General features: G+C 47.2%; 1 protein-coding gene across 1 annotated transcript in view; it reads right to left on the reverse strand.

The window, feature by feature from the left end:
- The window catches only part of LOC147886862 (F-box protein SKIP28-like), a 30260-nt gene extending 11837 nt beyond the window's left edge, over positions 1-18423 (reverse strand). Inside the window, exon 1 of the mRNA XM_087394670.1 lies at positions 17577-18423. Within this exon, the coding sequence (XP_087250796.1) occupies positions 17577-18149 (573 nt within the window). The 5' untranslated portion in view covers positions 18150-18423. The remainder of the gene's footprint in view (positions 1-17576) is intronic.
- Between the last annotated feature and the right edge of the window lie 399 nt (positions 18424-18822).

Raw genomic sequence — 18822 nt, forward strand, 5'->3', positions numbered from 1 at the left:
AAGGAGGGCTTGTTCATCAAGTATGATGGTGCGCATAAATTCCTAGATTGTCTGTTTCAGAAAAATAAGGGACAAAAAAAATCAGTAGATCATATGGTTGTAACTGAGACAACATAGTCAGGTTCAAAACTTAAGAGCTGAAGAAGTTTCTGCCAATATACTTCTCCATATATGGGGATATATGACTCATTTTGTTGCGTTTTCAACACCTCAGAAATTCAGCGACGCTGGATGCATAGAAGTGGCATTTATTCGTAATTGGGTTTTTGACGGAAGTACTCATTGGAGTATCATCATTTTTCATTGAGCTCAATGAGGAGTTGTGCGGTTCCTCCATTCAGAAAAGAACTATACATATCCAGTTATACCTTTCTCGTTTATTTATTATTTGTGTAGATGCTTACTGATCATGTTGGCAATATCATTTTCCCAGGGTAAACCTTGTGGGGGGGTGAGTAAGGTAGGAGCATCTCGTAGTGGTGTGCCACTTGACACTAGGGGTTTCTTCATTACTTTTCTTGTATGATAGAAGAAATAGGATTAAATTGCTAAATTGGGAGATAAATGCACTCTTACTTGTTTAGAATTGGGAAGTAATCAGTCTTACTTGTGCAAAGACAAAGGAACCTATAGAATTGGAAAGTAATCATTCCACATTTAGCCATATCAGAGGTGTTTGAGTCAATGCCAGACAATCGTATGATATTCAACTCAGCATACTCAGGCTGTTATTGTTTATCATAGATACCAACTTCTAAACCTAAAGAAGATTGAGTAATGCTAAGATCCAAGAAACTACAATAGCTTCCACTAGCTGTACAATTAAATTTACAGAAACTCTACATCCTTGAGCTACAGCCAACTTGTAAGTTCATTCTCTAATTCTCTTTAAATATTAGAATTGGTCCACAATCCCCTTTTTTTTTCCAGCACCTTCACAGTGAACTCTCCTCACAGCCACTCATACATACTCACACACCCATCACTCAGGATACGGTTTAGCATGGTATCTTGTAATGAAGGGGAAAAAGAGGCCAAGTTAGAGGCCCTTTAGGTGGAAAATGTGGAGGGACTATATAAGTCTCTCCATCCACCCCATATTATGTACCTTTTTGATGTGACATCTAATCCTATCTACTCTCCCTTCTCCCTCTTGCTTCCTGCTCTCTCTCTCTCTCTCCTCCCTCTCTCTATCTCTCTATCCCCTTATCCTTCTCCCTCTTTCTCTCTCTCTCTCTCTCACCTATCCCCTGCTCTCTCCCTACGCTACCCTTGCGCTACCCCCTGCTCTCTCTCTCCCACTACCCCTCCGCACCCCCTCGCTACCCCCTCCGCTACCCCTCCGTACCCCCTCGCTACCCCCTGCTCTCTCTCTCCCACTACCCCCTGCTATCTCTGCTACCCCCTCGCTACCCCCTCCGTACCCCCCTCACTACCCCTCTCTCTCCCCCACTACCCCCTTGCTACCCCCTCACTACCCCTCTCCCTCCCCCGCTACCTCCCCCCCAACTACCCCCTCGCTACCCCTCACTCAGCCCCACCCCCTTTTTTTTTAAAGGTCGGAGCTGCGAGTGGGGGTTCTCCAACAGCTCCGACCTACTGCAATCCTCCAAATTTGCATACGCGTGGAGATGGGGAAGGGGAATGGTGACAAGGCGAAAACACAAAAGCAACTCAATTTGGAGGACTTCAACAAACGCAGCAACCGGAGCGGTTTGACAGTAGACAGCACCGCGGCCCAGAAGAAAGGGGCCCACCCAAAGCCCATTCTGCTCACCACATCCTCGACCTCTATGGTTACCACCACTATTTCACCACCATCGTCCGCCTCATCATCTACGCCACCTCTCTCCTCCCCCTCTCCTGCATCATCATCACAGGTCTCCTCTTCAGTAGCCTCACCATTAGCCCCACCGGCCACGGCTCCACAGTACTTTCTCCTCCTATCACCTCTACCTCTAAGTCAGCCACCCTTCATCACCTCATCCGGCCTTGCTACTCCTACATACCACTCTCCCGCCCATATCATGCTGTCCCCACCCTCACTACAACCTCAGCAGCCCACCTTCATTCCAACCCCTCTCGAGATCCAGTTCCCACCTGAACCAGGACATCTTAGGCCCCCACCAGATGCTTGGGACTCCCTATCGGCTGAGATACACAACATCCCGGCCCGTCAAGCAGAGCTAACACATTACACCCAAGAGCAGGCCCGATACACCCAGGAGCAAGCCCGCATTATACACGAGCAAGGCATCCTTATCCACGGACTCAGGCACGACATCACATAGCTTCAAGAGGAGCTTGGGACCCTCAGAGCAGTGCCTGGAGGGACCCCACTCACAGAGATGGAAGCACAGATAGCCACGATACAGTCGGCTATAGCACAGACGACTAGATGGGTGGACGTGGCGAAATGGGAGCCCGCAAAGGCAATCGTTTCAGCCGCCATTCAGGAGCAGCAGCAGAGTGACACGAACACTTTCTAATCCTTCAGCTTTTCGTTGAATCACTAGCTAATCCAAAATCACAAGCGCTAGCATCCCGAATATCCACCCAACCTATCTCGTGGATGGCATGCTCACAAAAGATACGTAATTCTATTCTTTCATGCCTATCCACAAGCCCACAACTCCCTAGATGGTTCCCTCTGCCACATGTCATCATTCTAGACCTTTAGCTTGGTACACCATTTACCCCTCTCTTGGGGCACAATTAAAACATTTGCCCCTTGGCATTATTACACATTTAGGTGCACCTAGGCCTGAGCACTCAGAACCGCCTAGTCGATGCCAATACACCCTCACCTAGGACCTTGGCAGTTACTTCCCTTGACCATTTTATTTACGCACATAAAATATTACAAAAGTCGGTCATCTAAGAGAAAATGCCGACCGATCTTTCCGAGGTCATGCTATCTCGGCTAGAGCATAACACAGAGGGCCCTCAACATCCGGATACGAGGGATCACGCTAGACAGCACCAACACCACTACGACGCCCATGGAGAAGGCGATCACCTTTGTGACCACTACCATGGGGGTCCCCAACCATGGCATAGAGAGAGCATGGCGTGTTGGGAGAGATCCCAACCAAGAGCAGCCCCTAGTCATTCGCTTCAGAGATTCACATGCTCGACTAGCGTCACTCCGACGCCGATCCGCTCTACAAGAGCATCCCACCCTGTCCATGGACGAAGATTTGACACCACTACAGATTGAGGAGCGACAAGTTCTTCTGCAGCAACGGGATGTTGCCCGCAAGGAGGAAAAATAGGCCGTGGTCTGAGATGGTAGGTTGTTGACTGGCACCCGTCCAGCTCCCAACCGTACCCCCTAGGGAGATGGGACCTATAAGACTCAAGTTTCCGAGACCCTAGATTGCACCATTTGGAACTATACTGGTACCTTATGGTCACACCCAGGGAACTTCTTGGAGTCTTATACAGGACGAGACATAGTCTTTTACATGGAGACACACCAGAGCCCAGAGCGTCCACTACCGATAGTCAGTGGCTACACATGGGAGTCAGCCTTCAGGGATGAGCCGAGGGATACAGGAGGAGTCCGAGGATCAGGCGGGGTCGCAGTATTGTCCAGGTCTTCCCTCGCTGGAGCCATCTCCATTGAGAGAAAGGACGCACACTCCCGATTCATGTGGATCCGGATCCGACGCACAGACACCCGTGACCTTTTCATAGCAATATGCTACTTTCTGCTAGACACATCCCACTTCGCCAGAGTGGCACGAGAGGAGGGTGAGACATCGCCATATGCACCCTTACATCAGGATATCCCAGACATTTCAGCCCGCGGGGAAGTTCTCCTTGTTGGGGACTTCAACGCCAGGACAAGCACGCGCCAAGCACCACTCCTTTCCCGAGACGACTCTATCATGCTACCAGACATGGACCTAGACGGAGCAGGTATGACCAGGACCTCATCGGATCGACACGGGCCTATTACACCATATGGACACGCGCTCCTTGATTTGGGCAGGATGCATAATCTCATCATCTACAACGGGCTTGACCTATGGCCCTCCTCAGGTGGCTTTACTTGCTTCCCACACGAGGGGGGCACTAGTGTAGTAGATTACATCATGGGATCCCCTACCTTCACTTCATGTATCACCAACTTCACCGTAGCACCACTCGCTCCAAGAGCTAATCACACATACCTATTCTTCACTATCGCCACCCCATGCTTAGCCACACCACATAGGAAGCACAACACCTACCACGACATACACTTTGATCACAGCCTCTCACCGGCCTACTCTAGACGCCTAATGTTGAAGATGTTATTAATTAGAAGGACCAACATGGCTCTAGCGGTTGAACATAGAGCAGAACCTCTTGGTTCTGTACCCTGCAACAATTCGTACGATTGCGGAGTGCAAGGCTTATCGCCGACAACTCCGACTTGAAACCAAATGTCACCTCCCAAACACACCAGACACGGTACGCAAGTACCACCGTCTCGTACGTCGGAAGAAGCAACCATTTCTTCGTCAAAATCAAGAGGAGCTGCTGCACATCTTGTACAGCAACAACTCTAAGGATTTTTTGTGAAGATTCCTTGAGCGTAGGTCTCCATCACTCCTCATCGACACGAGAGTCTAGCACATGTATGCACACCATCTTTATGATGTCCCACACGAGCCCACTCCAGATCTCATACACACACATCACCCCACCACTTGCACGTTGTTCACCAGAGGGGGAGTCAAGGACGCGACATTGAAACTGCACAATGGCCGAGCTAAGGATCACGAGGGGCTATGCACTGAGTTGATCGCATATGGGATCGACATGTTAGCCCCGATCCTAGCAAAGCTATTCAATGACACTGTTTGCCTTGGCTTCCCCTGCACGTGGACACTCAACACCATCACCCCCATCCACAAGGCACGGGATCCCATGGACCCGAGTAACTACAGGACTATCATGATTCGACATGTGATGTCCAAGATCTATGCAGCTGTATTGGATGCGTCGCTCAACCTGTTCGCAGAGATGAGAGGGCTCAGAGCAGAGGGTCAAGCCGGTTTCAAGCGAGACCATGGGACTATGGATCACATACTCACACTCAGGAGTGTCATTGAGGAGGTGGAGATAGAGTGGACACGGGTGGAGCGCTTGCAGATCCTTATGCTCTCACGAATGATCTGGGGGAAACCGTCTATACCACATCACATCATTCAGGCCGAGTTTGGTGCTTCTCCACTCCAGCTAGATGCAACCTTTCAGACCATTATATATCTACACCGGTTAGATCATATGGGGACTGCACATCAGGGAGACAAAGGTTGCCACGGTTGGCTCTCGATTCCTCCATGAGGTTGGCAGCAGAGGGAGAAGAGCGATGCTGGTATGCATGGACTCACACATGGTTTGTGAGACTAGGGTTCCACATCGATAGGATACGTCCTTTTCAGTACAGTTTAGATGCCCCTCCGGTACTCCCATCCACCATCCCGATCGAGCCACACACCAACCAGGTCATTCGTGAGGATCTCATGCAGCTACACACCTTTAGGACCTGGTTGGAGCCGAGGGAGCTTCTAGTGAAGCTGAGTTTCTACATAGATTACTGTCTTTGTATTTCGGAGGAGGGATTCATCACACCACCGAGCTACACTGAGCTTCATATGCCTCACTCACTACGGATCTCCATCGAACAGTTTCGGGTATCATCACACCGCCTCCGCATAGAGAGCGGCAGAGCAGAGGGGATTCCTAGGGAGCATCACTTATGCACATTGTGCGACTGTCAACAGATCGAGTCAGAGGAGCATTTTATTTTCAGATGCCCAATGTACTACGAGATCCGAGGTCGCTACCACTGCCTCTTTAGAGACAGCTCCGGGCTCCTTTCCAGATTCCTCGCCGACCCAGATCAGAGATGCCTCGCGGCCTTCATTCATGAGGGGGTCCGACGCAGAGAGTACTTACTCGGGTAACCGAGCTTGGCCACATCATCAGACACCTCTCAGAGCAAGATCACAGAGTTCTTCCCATCGAGTGACATAGATCGTCCTGTCTCTAACTGCAGACGTGATAAAGACCCTGACCCGACGACCGCAGCACGACACACGAGACATCGAGGGGACACAGATCACTCTGGGAGACCTCCCGCCATTGTTTAGACCCGGGATACGTCCCACAGGAGTCACGGTGGCCCTAGTCTTGCGTCGAGCCTCGTCCAGGAGACCGAAATGTACAACACCCCTTGACGGGCACCAACGTCCCATCACCGGCTATGCACCAACTAGGGCGACGTGACATACGAAGGATTCCGCTCCGCTCCAGTCCTGTTCTTTTCATTGTTACATCCAGATGTATTTGATTTGATTATGTATGATCAAACTTATGATTCAACATGGGTGATGATGCTCGATTTAGTAGCTCCACCCTTACTGTGATTTGTATCAGGTTTTCTTTCAGTCTCATAGACCCATCGGTCTTCCAAAGACTCTAATAAAATTTCTTTCTTTTCTTTTCTTTCTCCTTCCCCTTCTCCTCTCTTCTCCTCCCTACCTTCTACTATTATGTCCCCATCTCCAACTCTGCCCCTTCCCCCTTCTCTAGATTGGTATCAGAGCTCCCTTTTCTGGCACCTTTGCGCTTCCCTTTCACCCTTTAGTTATTGAGCTGCTGTCCAACAATGAAAATTGAAGGCACAGCCACAAGCTTTCATCCAAGCCTGACGATCAGTTCTGACCCTCCAAGCAAGACCTAAACGACAGCAAGCCCTCTTGCATCTACTTTCAAATCATGGTATCCGTGCTGACGCTCCAAGCAACGCCTAAACGATAGCAAGTCCTCCTGCATCTACTTTCGAATCAGCAACAACCAATCACAAACCATGAAATGGCTATCTGGTTCGACAGATTGACCCACAAGCTGCTCGTCAAGGATCCCAGGTCATACGTGAGGCCTTCACCCGCAAGCTGCTCATCAATCGTCAACCCCTGCAGCTGACCTCTCCTAGGACATCGTCCATGACGCGACCTACTCACCCTTGCTGTGCGTCACCATGACACCGCCGCAGCCCGTCCTCGTCACGCCGCCGCAGCCCGTCCAACTTTCCCAAAAGAACCTTAGTCCTCACCTATTTCCTAGGTTAAGTTAGCTAGGGTTAGTTTGGTTGGGTTTAGTTAGTGGGTTAGGTGTAAGTTTAGTTAGTTGGAGCTAGGTTAGGTTACTTCTAACTAGGGTTAAGTTGGACTAAGTCAGTGTCCTAACTATCTTACCAGTCTTAGGTTAGGAGTCCTAACTATCCTAGTGACTTAGGGACCCCAAAAAAAAAAAAAGGGAGGGGTTGTAAACAGTTCACTTTTCAGCCTCTTTTCAGGAGCCTTTCACAGGCCGTTTCGAGCCATTTTGGCTCCATTTCGAAGCTTCTTCAACGACCCTTCTTCGGAGCCTCTCCATAGACATTTTCGTGTTTCCATGCACTATCTCAAGTGCTCATTACGCAGGGTTTTGTTATCCATTTCTCCTTGCCTACATTCGAGCTCCCCTCTCCGTGGCCAGTCACCATGGCACCAAAGCGTGTTCCTCGTGATATATTGCATGACACTGATGAGGCTGCTCAATATGAGCAAGTGCTTGCCATAGTGGTTGCATCCACTGGTGGTGCAGAGGTTCCTTCCACTCAGCCTCTCTCTTCCACATCCCGGGAAGTGCAGGCAGCGCAAACGCAGTTTCTGGATGCCCTTTCCTCTATGCTCTAGGATGTTTTCCGCCAAATAGGACAGGAGTTTAGCCAACAGCTAACCACAACCATGGCTATGCAGGATACGGCTCTTGTCCAGATGGGACAACGAATTGGTCAGCAGATCACATCTGCTATTGTTATGCAGGATAAGGGTAAGCAGCCCACACCCTAGCACAGGGACCATTCAGACAGTCAAGATGTTTTGTTTGCTCCATGCAGGGGTTTTATGGCAGATGCCCATCGTGCCTATGAGCATCAATCTTCTGGACCATTGCATGTACCCCAACTTGGGGATTATCTGAACATAGATGATGCATTTTATGTGCCCCAGAGCAACTTCTTGCAGGATGTCAGGCCAACTTTTGGCTCTCAGCTTTCCGCATCTATGCAAGCTGAGCCGTCTCTTTTGGGCTGACCCGTTGGTGTGCATCCGGCTAGTGCTCCTTTCACCGCACCAGCGAGTATGCCTGGAGTTGGCTTGGGTTTATATGGCAGCCCACACCCCTGGGAGAGAGGTCAGTCCTCTTCTCAGCCCTTTGGTATGCCATCGTTTCGGAGAGATGCATTTGGCAGAGAGACCCAGCCCAGGGTTCATGCACCTATCGCTTCGCTAGCGAGCACATATACTCAGACACATCCAATGCATCAGATGGCAGTAGCTTCTACGCAGCAGGGGGTTGGTGGTGGGCAGCAAGCCACCTTTGATGGCATGTTGGCAGATTCTTTGCGTTCATGCAAGGCTACCTGAGGCCATCAAACTTGAGATACCCTTCTCCGATTATGAGAACCTCAAGTGTGATGATGCCCGCACTTCTGGAGGTTACACACACAAGAATTATGCAGCCAAGGATATCAAGGACAAACTCACAGTGCATAAGTTTAAAGGGGACACTCGCACTCCAAATGAGTTGGAGGAGTGGCTCACGAAGCTAGAAGACTATTTCCACTTCTATCCCAAGTCTGAGAGGGAGCGCATCATTTTTGCAAGTATGCATATGCAGGACTATGCCCACACATGGTGGCGATACATGAGGGATTCGCCTCACAGACCAACCACTTGGAGGGGTTTCAAAGAATTGATGGTCACTACATTTGTATCTCTACTTGTATTGGATCAATACTTGGCTGAATTTTATGCCTTGTCACAGACTGGTACCGTCCAAGAGTACTTGCAACGCTTTTGGAGGCTTTCCCTGTTTGTGCCGAACGTATCTGAAAAGGGAAAGCTGCTGCGTTTCATTCATTGGTTAAGTTCTTCTCTCGCTGCAGATGTGAAGGCACATAGCCCTCAAACAATTGAGAGGGCAGCTCAGCTTGTTAGAATTATAGATATAATTCAGCACTGACCAATGTAATTTAATAAGCTAGTTAGGGGCACTTTTCCCTCTTTAAGAGGTTTTTCCCCCTAACCGCAATTAGTTCACTAACTATGGTTAGTGACTACTAAGGTTTTGTCACTAGGACAAAACCTTATCTCTCACTCTTTGAGTTGTACTCTTTACACTCTTCTATTGCAACTCAGCTCTCAAGCTTCCAGCTCTCAAGCTCTCACTCTCTTGCTCTCTCTCTCTCCGCAATCTCTCACATTTGGTATCAGAGCAGGCTGATCCTACTCCCTACTCCTTCCTCGTTGAGCTCTTGCCTCCAGCCCAAGCTCCTTGTGCCCGTACAGTTCGTGCACCTGCTGCTTCATCCTGCCGTCCGTACCTACTCTAAGTTTGACCCGTACCTGCTACCTGCCTTACCGTACCCCGCCATACTGCTCCTACATCGTCCGTACAAGCGAAGCAACGTACATTCTGCATCTCCATTCCGTACAACAAACCTTCAGCCGTACAGTCCGTTGCCAGACTGTACGGTTCGCCGTACAGTTCCGTACCTATGCGTACGGTTCGTTGTCACCGTCTGTACGGTTCGCGGTCACCATCCGTACCTGCGCGTACAAGCCGTACAGCAAGTCATTGTCCCTACTTCCGTATTGCTTCCGTACAAACCCAACTTCCGTACTGCTTCCATACAAGCTCTGCTTCCGTATAGGTTCTGATTCCGTACAGCATGCGTCATCACCGTACGGTTCTGTGTAACTGTCCGTACAATCTGTACTCAGTCGTACATTCGTACTTGGTCGACTGTACTCAATGTACCAACAGACACTTGCAGTTCTTTGCTGTCATTTGGGTATTTTCAGGTTCACAGTTACTTGCGAAGCAAACATTGCGGACAGATCTGCAGATTTGGTCTGAAATTTGGGGCTTTTGTTCAGAAATTGCAAATTTGGGGCTTTTAGTGAATTTGCCCCTTCCTGATTGCAATTTCAAGCTCGAAATTCGGGGCTTTCAGTTTTGCAGTACAATTTCTTGAAGAAATTTGGGCATTTTGTGATTACACTGCAATTTTGCAGTAAAATTTGATGCTTTTGCATACAGAGGGTAATTCTTGCAACATTTGGGGCTTTTGATCAATTTGCCCTTCTCTGGTTGCAATTTCGGGCCTATTTTGGGGCTTTTGTGTTGGGAGAGCAATTTCTAGAGATTTCAATTCATAGTGCCTTTTTTGAAGTGTTTTGAAGCACTTTTGGCAGATTCTAGAGAGTTTTTGACGCTTGGACAGATTTCTGACAATGCAAGTACAGAAATCTGAGTTGCATTTACAGCCAGTGCTTGGCTGTGTTTTTTGGGAGTTGTGCATTTCATTCCCAGTAAGGGAATTCAGTTTTGTATCTGCTTAAATCTCTTTCTCAGATATGGCCCAGCAAAATCAAAATGACTTCCAGTTCGGTGGTCTTTCACAGGAAGACAAGTTGGATGGTACCAACTACTCCCTCTGGAGTTTTATGATACGCAATATTCTGATTTCTCGCAATTTATGGGATTATGTGAATAAGGGTGAGATCCGACCAGCAGGTATGGCACCTAATACCCCTCCTCAGCAAGGAGGTGGAAGAGGTAGTGCACAGGGTGCAAATGCAGAACAAGTTGTTGGTGCAGCTATAGCCACTACTCCAGAGCAGAAGAGATGGGATTCACGGGATGCCTTAACTTTGTCATGTATCTCTCTTTCAGTGAAAAGATTTATCATTCCGCATATCCGGTCGTGTAAGACCTTGAAGGCAACGTGGGATATTTTACAAAGCATGTATGCAGCCCGGAATGATGCAAGGGTATCTTTCTTGAAAAGAGAGTTAAGTAATACACAATGGAAGAGGGTGACTCCATGTCAGTCCACCTCACAAAGCTACAGGATCTCAGAGAGCAATTATTGAACATAGATGAGATTATTCCTGATTCAGAGATGATTACAACCACTCTGAATTCTCTTCCTGAGTCTTATCTCAGCTTTCATACCTCGCTGAACTTATCATTGAGGGGGGGTGCAAATCCTCTCACTTTTCATGAGTTGATAGGACTTCTGCTTCAGGAAGAGCAGACCAGGAAAAACTTGGCTTCATGTGTAGGTCAAGCTATGCTCTCAAAGTTTAAATCAAAAACAAAGGGACAGGCAAAGACATCAGTAAATCAGCCTTCCAGTGGGTCAAGACAGCCTTCACAAAAGGCTAAAAATGATGCAAGTAAGCCCAAGAAGAAGGGCTTTTGTCACTACTACAAAAAGCCAGGTCATCACATTGCAGAATGCAGGAAAAGGCTTGCAAAAGAGAAGAAAAACAGCTCCGGTATCGCTGTTTCAGATTCAGCTCCTCATGCATCTGACAGTGGGGATGCTGCAACCAACTTTGTTGGACAGGATTATGCCTTTTTATCTTGCATTTCAGATTCTAGGCTGGCTGCTCCAGATGCTCGGGATAGTACAGCCACTTGTAATGATGATACATATGCATTTTTGACTTGCAATTATGACTCTTCTACGGATGCATCTGCTTTCAGTGTCAATGAAACACTGAACACTTGGTATTTTGACAGCGGTGCATCCAAGCACATCACTTCTAGGAAGTGTCTTTTAACTTCCTTGCATCCACCTCCCGTTGGTAAGAAAGTCACTTGTGCCAATAACTCATCATATTCAGTACGTGGCACAGGAGATGTTGAGCTTACTGCCATTGATGGCTCAATTTTCAGACTTTCAAATGTCTTATATGTGCCTGGTATCACCAAAAATCTTCTTTCAGTGTCCACTCTTAACAGAGCTGGATTTCAGGTCATCTTTGAGGATGACAAATGTGCTGTCCGAGACAGGGAAGATGATTATGCCTTAAAATTATCAAGTACTCTGCTGCGTGGGCTTTTTCAGCTTGATCTTTTTCAGAAAAGAGCAGCCCATGCTCTTGCAATTTCTACCCCTACTGCTGCCATGCAGAATGCAGAATTATGGCATGCCCGATATGGCCACATGCATTACAATAGCTTGATGACACTTCAAAAGCATTCCATGGTTGATACATTGCCACCTCTTCAGATACCTCCTCCACATGCCTGTGAAGGGTGCATTTTAGGCAAGATGCATAGATTCCCCTTCAAGGCCATTAAGTGCATATTTGTTGGGTACAGTGCAGAAAGCAAGGGGTACCGTCTCTACAATCCTGCTACACGCAAGATCATTGTCAATAGAGATGTGATATTTGCTGAAAATTCAGCTCGCACTCAAGCTGAATTTCAAATGCCTTCTTCTTCAGAGGATGTTTTTGAGGGGTTGCTACCCATTGCCTTGGGTTCCCTTGTTGATATTTCTGATGCAAATCAGAATTTACAGCCACCTCCTGATGCTTTAGTTCCGCCACAGGATGTCTTGCCACCTCCACAGGTAGTGGAACAGGTGGTGCAGCAAGAAATTGCAGACATACATGCAGCAAAAACAATCCCAAACTGGCTGTTACAGACTCTCAGGGAGAGTAAAATTGATGCTCCGTTACCTGGCAGGACTCGCAGTGCAGCAAGGCACATGGAAGGTGCTAATTCAGTGGAATCAGCATATGCAGGTACTTTTCTTGATGAGGAGCCTGCCACATTCGAAGAGGCAAAGGACAATGTGCATTGGATGAATGCCATGCACGATGAGTTGCAGTCCATTGAAAAAAATCAGACTTGGGATGTTGTAGACTTGCCACCAGGTAAACATGCCATTGACACACGATGGGTTTTCAAGGTCAAATGGAAGCCAAATGGCTCCATTGACAGATACAAGGCAAGGCTGGTTGCTAAAGGCTATGCTCAAAAAAAGGGCATAGATTATGAGGAGACATTCGCTCCTACATCCCGGATGGCCACCATCCAATCAGTTATTGCAATGGCTGCACATTTTGAGTGGAATGTTCATCAGTTGGACATAAAAACAGCCTTCTTAAATGGAGACTTGCTGGAAGAGGTGTATGTCAAACAACCTCCACGCTTTGAAATTACAGCAAATGCACTTCAAGTATGCAAGCTAAACAAAGCTTTGTATGGGCTGAAAGAGGCCCCTCGTGCATGGTTAGCCAAGATTCATGCCTTTTTGACCAGCAAGGGGCTGCACAATAGTCCTACTGAGAGCACCCTCTACATCAAGATGGATGGGGGGGAACTTTTAGTCATCCTTCTTTATGTCGATGACTTACTGCTCACAGGGTCCAATAAATACAAAATTGCAGATTTCAAAGCTGATTTGCAGACCAACTTTGACATGTCAGATTTGGGGCTGCTTCACTTTTAATTGGGGATCCAGTTCTCTCATGAGACACGTGGCACTGTTATGTCTCAGTCCAAGTATGTGCAGGAACTCTTGGACAGATTTAACATGCATGATTGTAAGCCCATAGCCACTCCCATGGAGCCGGGGCTGAAACTCACAATGCATGATGCAGGAGAATTAGTTGATGCTACACTTTACAGTCAGGCTATTGGATGCCTCATATATCTCTGCAACACTAGACTTGATATTCAGTTTGCAATATCTCATGTGAGCAGGGACATGCACAGCCCAAAAACTATGCATTGGCAGGCAGTAAAGCGCATCTTCCGTTATTTGCAGGGCACGAAGTCTTTTGGCTGGCTATTTCCCAGGGGGGGTGACTTGCAGAGGCATGCCTACAGTGATTCAAATTGGGCTGGTGATTATGACACTAGGCAGTCCACTAGTGGCAATTGTTTCTTTTTGGGTAAATCTTGCATTTCCTGGTTGAGCAAGAAACAATCTACAGTGGCTACCTCATCATGTGAAGCTGAGTACACGGCAGCTTTCACAGCAACAGTTGAATGTGTCTGGCTGCGACATCTATTTGCTGATCTTCATCTGTCTTTGGAGGGTCCTTCTCCAATTCTCGCTAATAGTCAGAGTGCCATTGCAATGGCAAAGAATCCAGTGTTTTATGCTCGCACGAAGCACATTGAGGTTCACTATCACTACGTCAGAGAGAAGTTGCATGCAGGAGAGATCAGTATGATCTTTGTGTCCACACATGACAACGTTGCAGATATTTTCACCAAAGCACTACCACGTGAAAAGTTTGAGGCATTTCGCAGTGCCCTGAACTTATATCCGTTTGGTGATTGATCAGCCTTGTACATGACATTGGCACTGCAGGGGGGGTGTTAGAATTATAGATATAATTCAGCAGTGACCAATGTAATTTAATAAGCTAGTTAGGGGCACTTTTCCCTCTTTAAGAGGTTTTTCCCCCTAACCGCAGTTAGTTCACTAACTATGGTTAGTGACTACTAAGGATTTGTCACTAGGACAAAACCTTATCTCTCACTCTTTGAGTTGTACTCTTTACACTCTTCTATTGCAACTCAGCTCTCAAGCTTTCAGCTCTCAAGCTCTCTCTCTCTCCGCAATCTCTCACACAGCTTACAGAAGTATTCGAGCCTAAATATGCTGGCAAGCACAGAAATGCCATGGGCAGCTCGCATGCTACGGGGTATGACGCTGAGTCGAAGCCTAAGTTTGCTATGTGGACTGACAAGAAATCTGCAGCAGCACCATTTTCTCGCTTTCCTACTGTCTCGGGTAGTAAGATGCCATATGCCAAGCCTTACAGGTATCCTAATGCCAAGCCTGGAGGCAAGCCTACTGCTGGAAATGAGCAGGCTGAGATAAAACAGCATACGCGGGCAATAATGGACAGCAGAAAGAAGGCCAACTTATGTTTTAAATGTGGCGAGAAATGGACTCCTGAGCACAGGAATGTGTGCAAGATGCGCAACAGTGGTACCGCCAAGCTCAGCATGATCATTGACCTCTCAGATGAAGACGAATTGTTTGATGCCCCAGGTTCTTTAGATGCGTCTCAAGATGAGATGGCAAATAGACATGATGCAGATGAGGCTCCTGACACTAGAGCCACGAAGGGCACTGACTTTCCTTTTGATCCTGGTGGTGCTACTGTGCATGACACTCACACTTCGCATTTGTATGAGATTCTGCCCATTGGCCGCATGAGAGGCCGTAGGCCCACACTCTTTTCTGTGGAGCATCGCGATGCGATACCTTTTTATGCACGTGAAGATGCAGGTGGTAATGCTCCTGTGAACGGGGAGGAGGTTTATTGGGATGCCCAGCCAACACTTTATACTATTTCCATGCATGCCCTGATGGGTGCCAAAAGTGCTAATACTATCAGATTAACAGGGATGATTAATGGCAGGATTGTGCATGTGTTGGTGGACAGCAGTAGCACCCACAGTTTTGTTAACTGCAAGACCTTACACAGGGTGGGACTGATTGCTACTGAGATAGACCATGGGTTGAGAGTAGAAGTGGCCAATGGACAGCATATGATCAGTTGATCTTGTTGCCAAGATGCAAGGATTAAATTCTCTGATGACTATACATTTGCAGGTGATCTCTTGGCACTTGACATGGGCCCAACAGATGTTGTCCTGGGCTGTGATTGGTTGCAATCACTGGGCAAAATCAGCATGGATTTCAATGCCTTAACACTCAGCTTTGTCCACAAGGATGGATCAGTTACATTGCATGGTATTGCGGCTTCCATTCCTTTGTTAGTGAAAGGCATCATGCTCATATTTTCCTTTTAAGAAATCTACTAAGTTCGAATTGAGCCAAACTCAATTCCTTAGTCATTGGCATCCAACAAAGCCAATCTAGGACGACTTTAAATTTCTTCCGATGGAAATCAAATTCTCACATTAACATAGCCCATCAGGCTTTTCTTAAGCTCTACCTCATTACACATCCATTTGATTCTTTCTTGACCCAATAGAATTTCACCGTATGAATAATGCCTCAACTTTTTCAAAGCATAGACTATAGCACATAGCTCCTCATATGCAAGTAGATTTCTTGCTCTCAAAGCAATTGATCCACTTTGTAAAAGCACTACACCTATTGCACAGTTATGACTATCTACCTCAATCACCAATGGTTCACTACTTTTAAGACAAGCTACAGATTTAGCCACTTGTTAGTCTTTTAAGTCTTATTATTTAGGCTTTTTCCCATATGAATGTATTTTCTTTACCCTTGAGCTGATCCTGTTGGAATCATGCAGTCAGCTTCCAACTTGTCCCCCACATGGTGAGCAATCATGCGGTCAGCATCCCAATTCTGAGCCCCTGGAGCTCACATGTGGGGATGGGAAAGGGAGGGCCAGAAGGAATTGCCATGTGGGCAGCAAACTGGCTGCCACATGGGCAGCAATTCGTCCTTGGATATATTTTAGGGCAGACTGGGCCCCCTTGTCAACATCATTGGCAGACTGTACGCCCATATACCTAGATGAATCCAGGAACATTCCCAAACTCATCCTCTAAAAACACAACATAGTGCAGTTTCAACATAGTGCAGACTGTACGCCCAGGCTAAGGGCTGGCAAAATGGCTGGAGTTAGCAGTCAGATCTGGGGTCCAATCAGTTGACTGTATGCCCAGGTTAAGGGCTGGAGTTGCAATTCTTTAATCTTGTAAGGGTGGCCCCCTTCTCAACATCATTGGCAGACTGTACGCCCAGGTTAAGGGCTGGCAAGAGGGCTGGAGTTAGCAGTCAGATCTGGGCTCCAATCGGTCGACTGTATGCCCAGGTTAAGGGCTGGAGTCGGCAGTCTTTAATCTTGTAGGGTCAGAACTTGGGCCCAATTGGCAGACTGGCAGGTTGGCAAGTTAGGACAATTCAGAGAATGGCTAGTTTGGCCAGTCCTGGAGTAGTTCAGCTCCGATAAAAGGACCCCCTCTGCTCTCTTTTTCAAGCATGATGGTCTTGGATTTCCACGTCTACAACACATCTCATGGTATCCAAAATCTTTGCCAACAACACTACATAATTGTGAACAGTTGCAGCTTTATTTTCTTTGCTAAAAAGAAGCTCAAGCAAATATGGAATTCATTACCATAAAGCATTATACATACTTCAGCTGTAAGCGCCTAAAGCAAATCAAGTTATGTTTTAGGTATATGAGTAAGGGCCATTTTTCTTTCAATTGCTCTCAAAAGCAAAAGTAGGGACTTGACAAAAGCAAGTGCATGCGGTACAAGGTTATCGTTATTGGGCACTGTAGAGGTGGAGGTTTGTAATGAAGCCATATGCAATATGAAAGCTCAAGTTTGGACCTCATGATGTAGTAAGGATACATGCAAATAGAAGAGGGCATAAAGTAAGATCAAAAGGAGTTCGAGGGGATAGTCTTTTTTATGATCACAAATACTTTTAAGACTGACTCCTCTAAATACTTTGAGTAAGGGGGATTCTATAGCAGCACCTTGCAACTGCAGCTAGAAGCATTGGTTTTCTAATGACAACTTCTACCATACAATCAACAAACCCAACTCCTCTGCCCGAAATACAGAGGTCTGTATTCACCAATAAGGAAACGGTTGCCTATTAACTCACCAACATCTATCGTCCAAATAAAATAGACAAATGGATGCCATACAGAAACGCCAAACTACAAAATATGGAAAATGCTAACCTTAGTAAGCCTTGGATTCAAGCCGACCACTTGTTCTACGGCACTTTCAGTCACCCTCAGACAATCCACCAAACTCAGACACTGAAGCTGTCCGTTTGACCTGGATGCAAGATTAATGAGAGCTTCATCTGTAAATCTTTGACTTAAGGGAGGTTCAACATGCAATTGCTGCCACAGTAAAACATCATTCCTGGACCAATCTCTCAAATGTCTACACACTCTCTCCATAGTTAGAAGTTCCTCGAGACTCATATACGGGAGTGCATAGAAGAGTGCCTCAGCTGGCATGGTTCCTGACGTGATTCCATCTTCAATATCGCTGAGAACATCATCTTTCATTCCCACTTTAGAAGGAAAGCCCTCTTCTTCGATTTTAAATTCAGATGATCGATTTCCTTGAACGACCAGAGGTGAAGCGGTCCCAACACCAGGCAGTAAACTATATCCACTTGATACAGGTGACTGATCCAAAGACATTGCATGCCCTTTTTTAGAGTCCATTCGATCCACGAGCTCCATGTCTTCTCTCGGATCCTTGTCCTCATCTTTCTCAATATTGCACGCACCCTCCATCGCGGCCTTTCTGCTATCGCATTGCAGGTCCTCTCCTCACTTTCCTCTCAGGCGGACATCAGCGCCAGTAAAACCAATGCCAACCGTGACGGTCAATGAAGAAGGAGAGCGAAAAACTGGATAGGTGGGAGCCCGATGCGTTTGCCGAAATGGGCGCCTCCAAGGATGCGCAGAAACAGATTCAGTGGTAGTTAAAGCTCCTGCAAAGCTTTGGAAACGGAAGAAAGAGTGTATCCAATGCAAAGGGTCGCAGGATAAAGCAGCAGGTGGTGGATCGAGCATTGGCTCTTGCTCATCTCGTTGTCTATACTATCGCCTCCCACGTGGCACCCATACAACACACGTTTTTGCAGCTTTGATGTTGTCCACCATGATATACATGGCCGCCCCTGCACCACGTCACTGTCTTCCAAGAGTCAGGTAACTTTCAAATTTTCGAATTCACCTAAAATGAAAGCGAAGTATCCCCTCCCATGGCCCCCGGTACACAAGGACTTACTTGGCCCTACTAAGGGCCTTAGCACATGGATGGGGCTAGCATGGGTTTGGGATGGGAATCTTTTTGTCATCATTACTCCCATCCTACACCAAGTGGTCTAGGATGGATTTAGAATGGGAGTAGCCACTTTTTCTCCCATCCTGGACCATGGCCTCTAGACCCTGGCAGCCAAAA

This window comes from Dipteris shenzhenensis, chromosome 23, assembly GCF_047967505.1.
Source record: "Dipteris shenzhenensis isolate YYH24624 ecotype China chromosome 23, Dip_SZ_1.0, whole genome shotgun sequence".
Lineage (NCBI taxonomy): Eukaryota > Viridiplantae > Streptophyta > Polypodiopsida > Gleicheniales > Dipteridaceae > Dipteris > Dipteris shenzhenensis.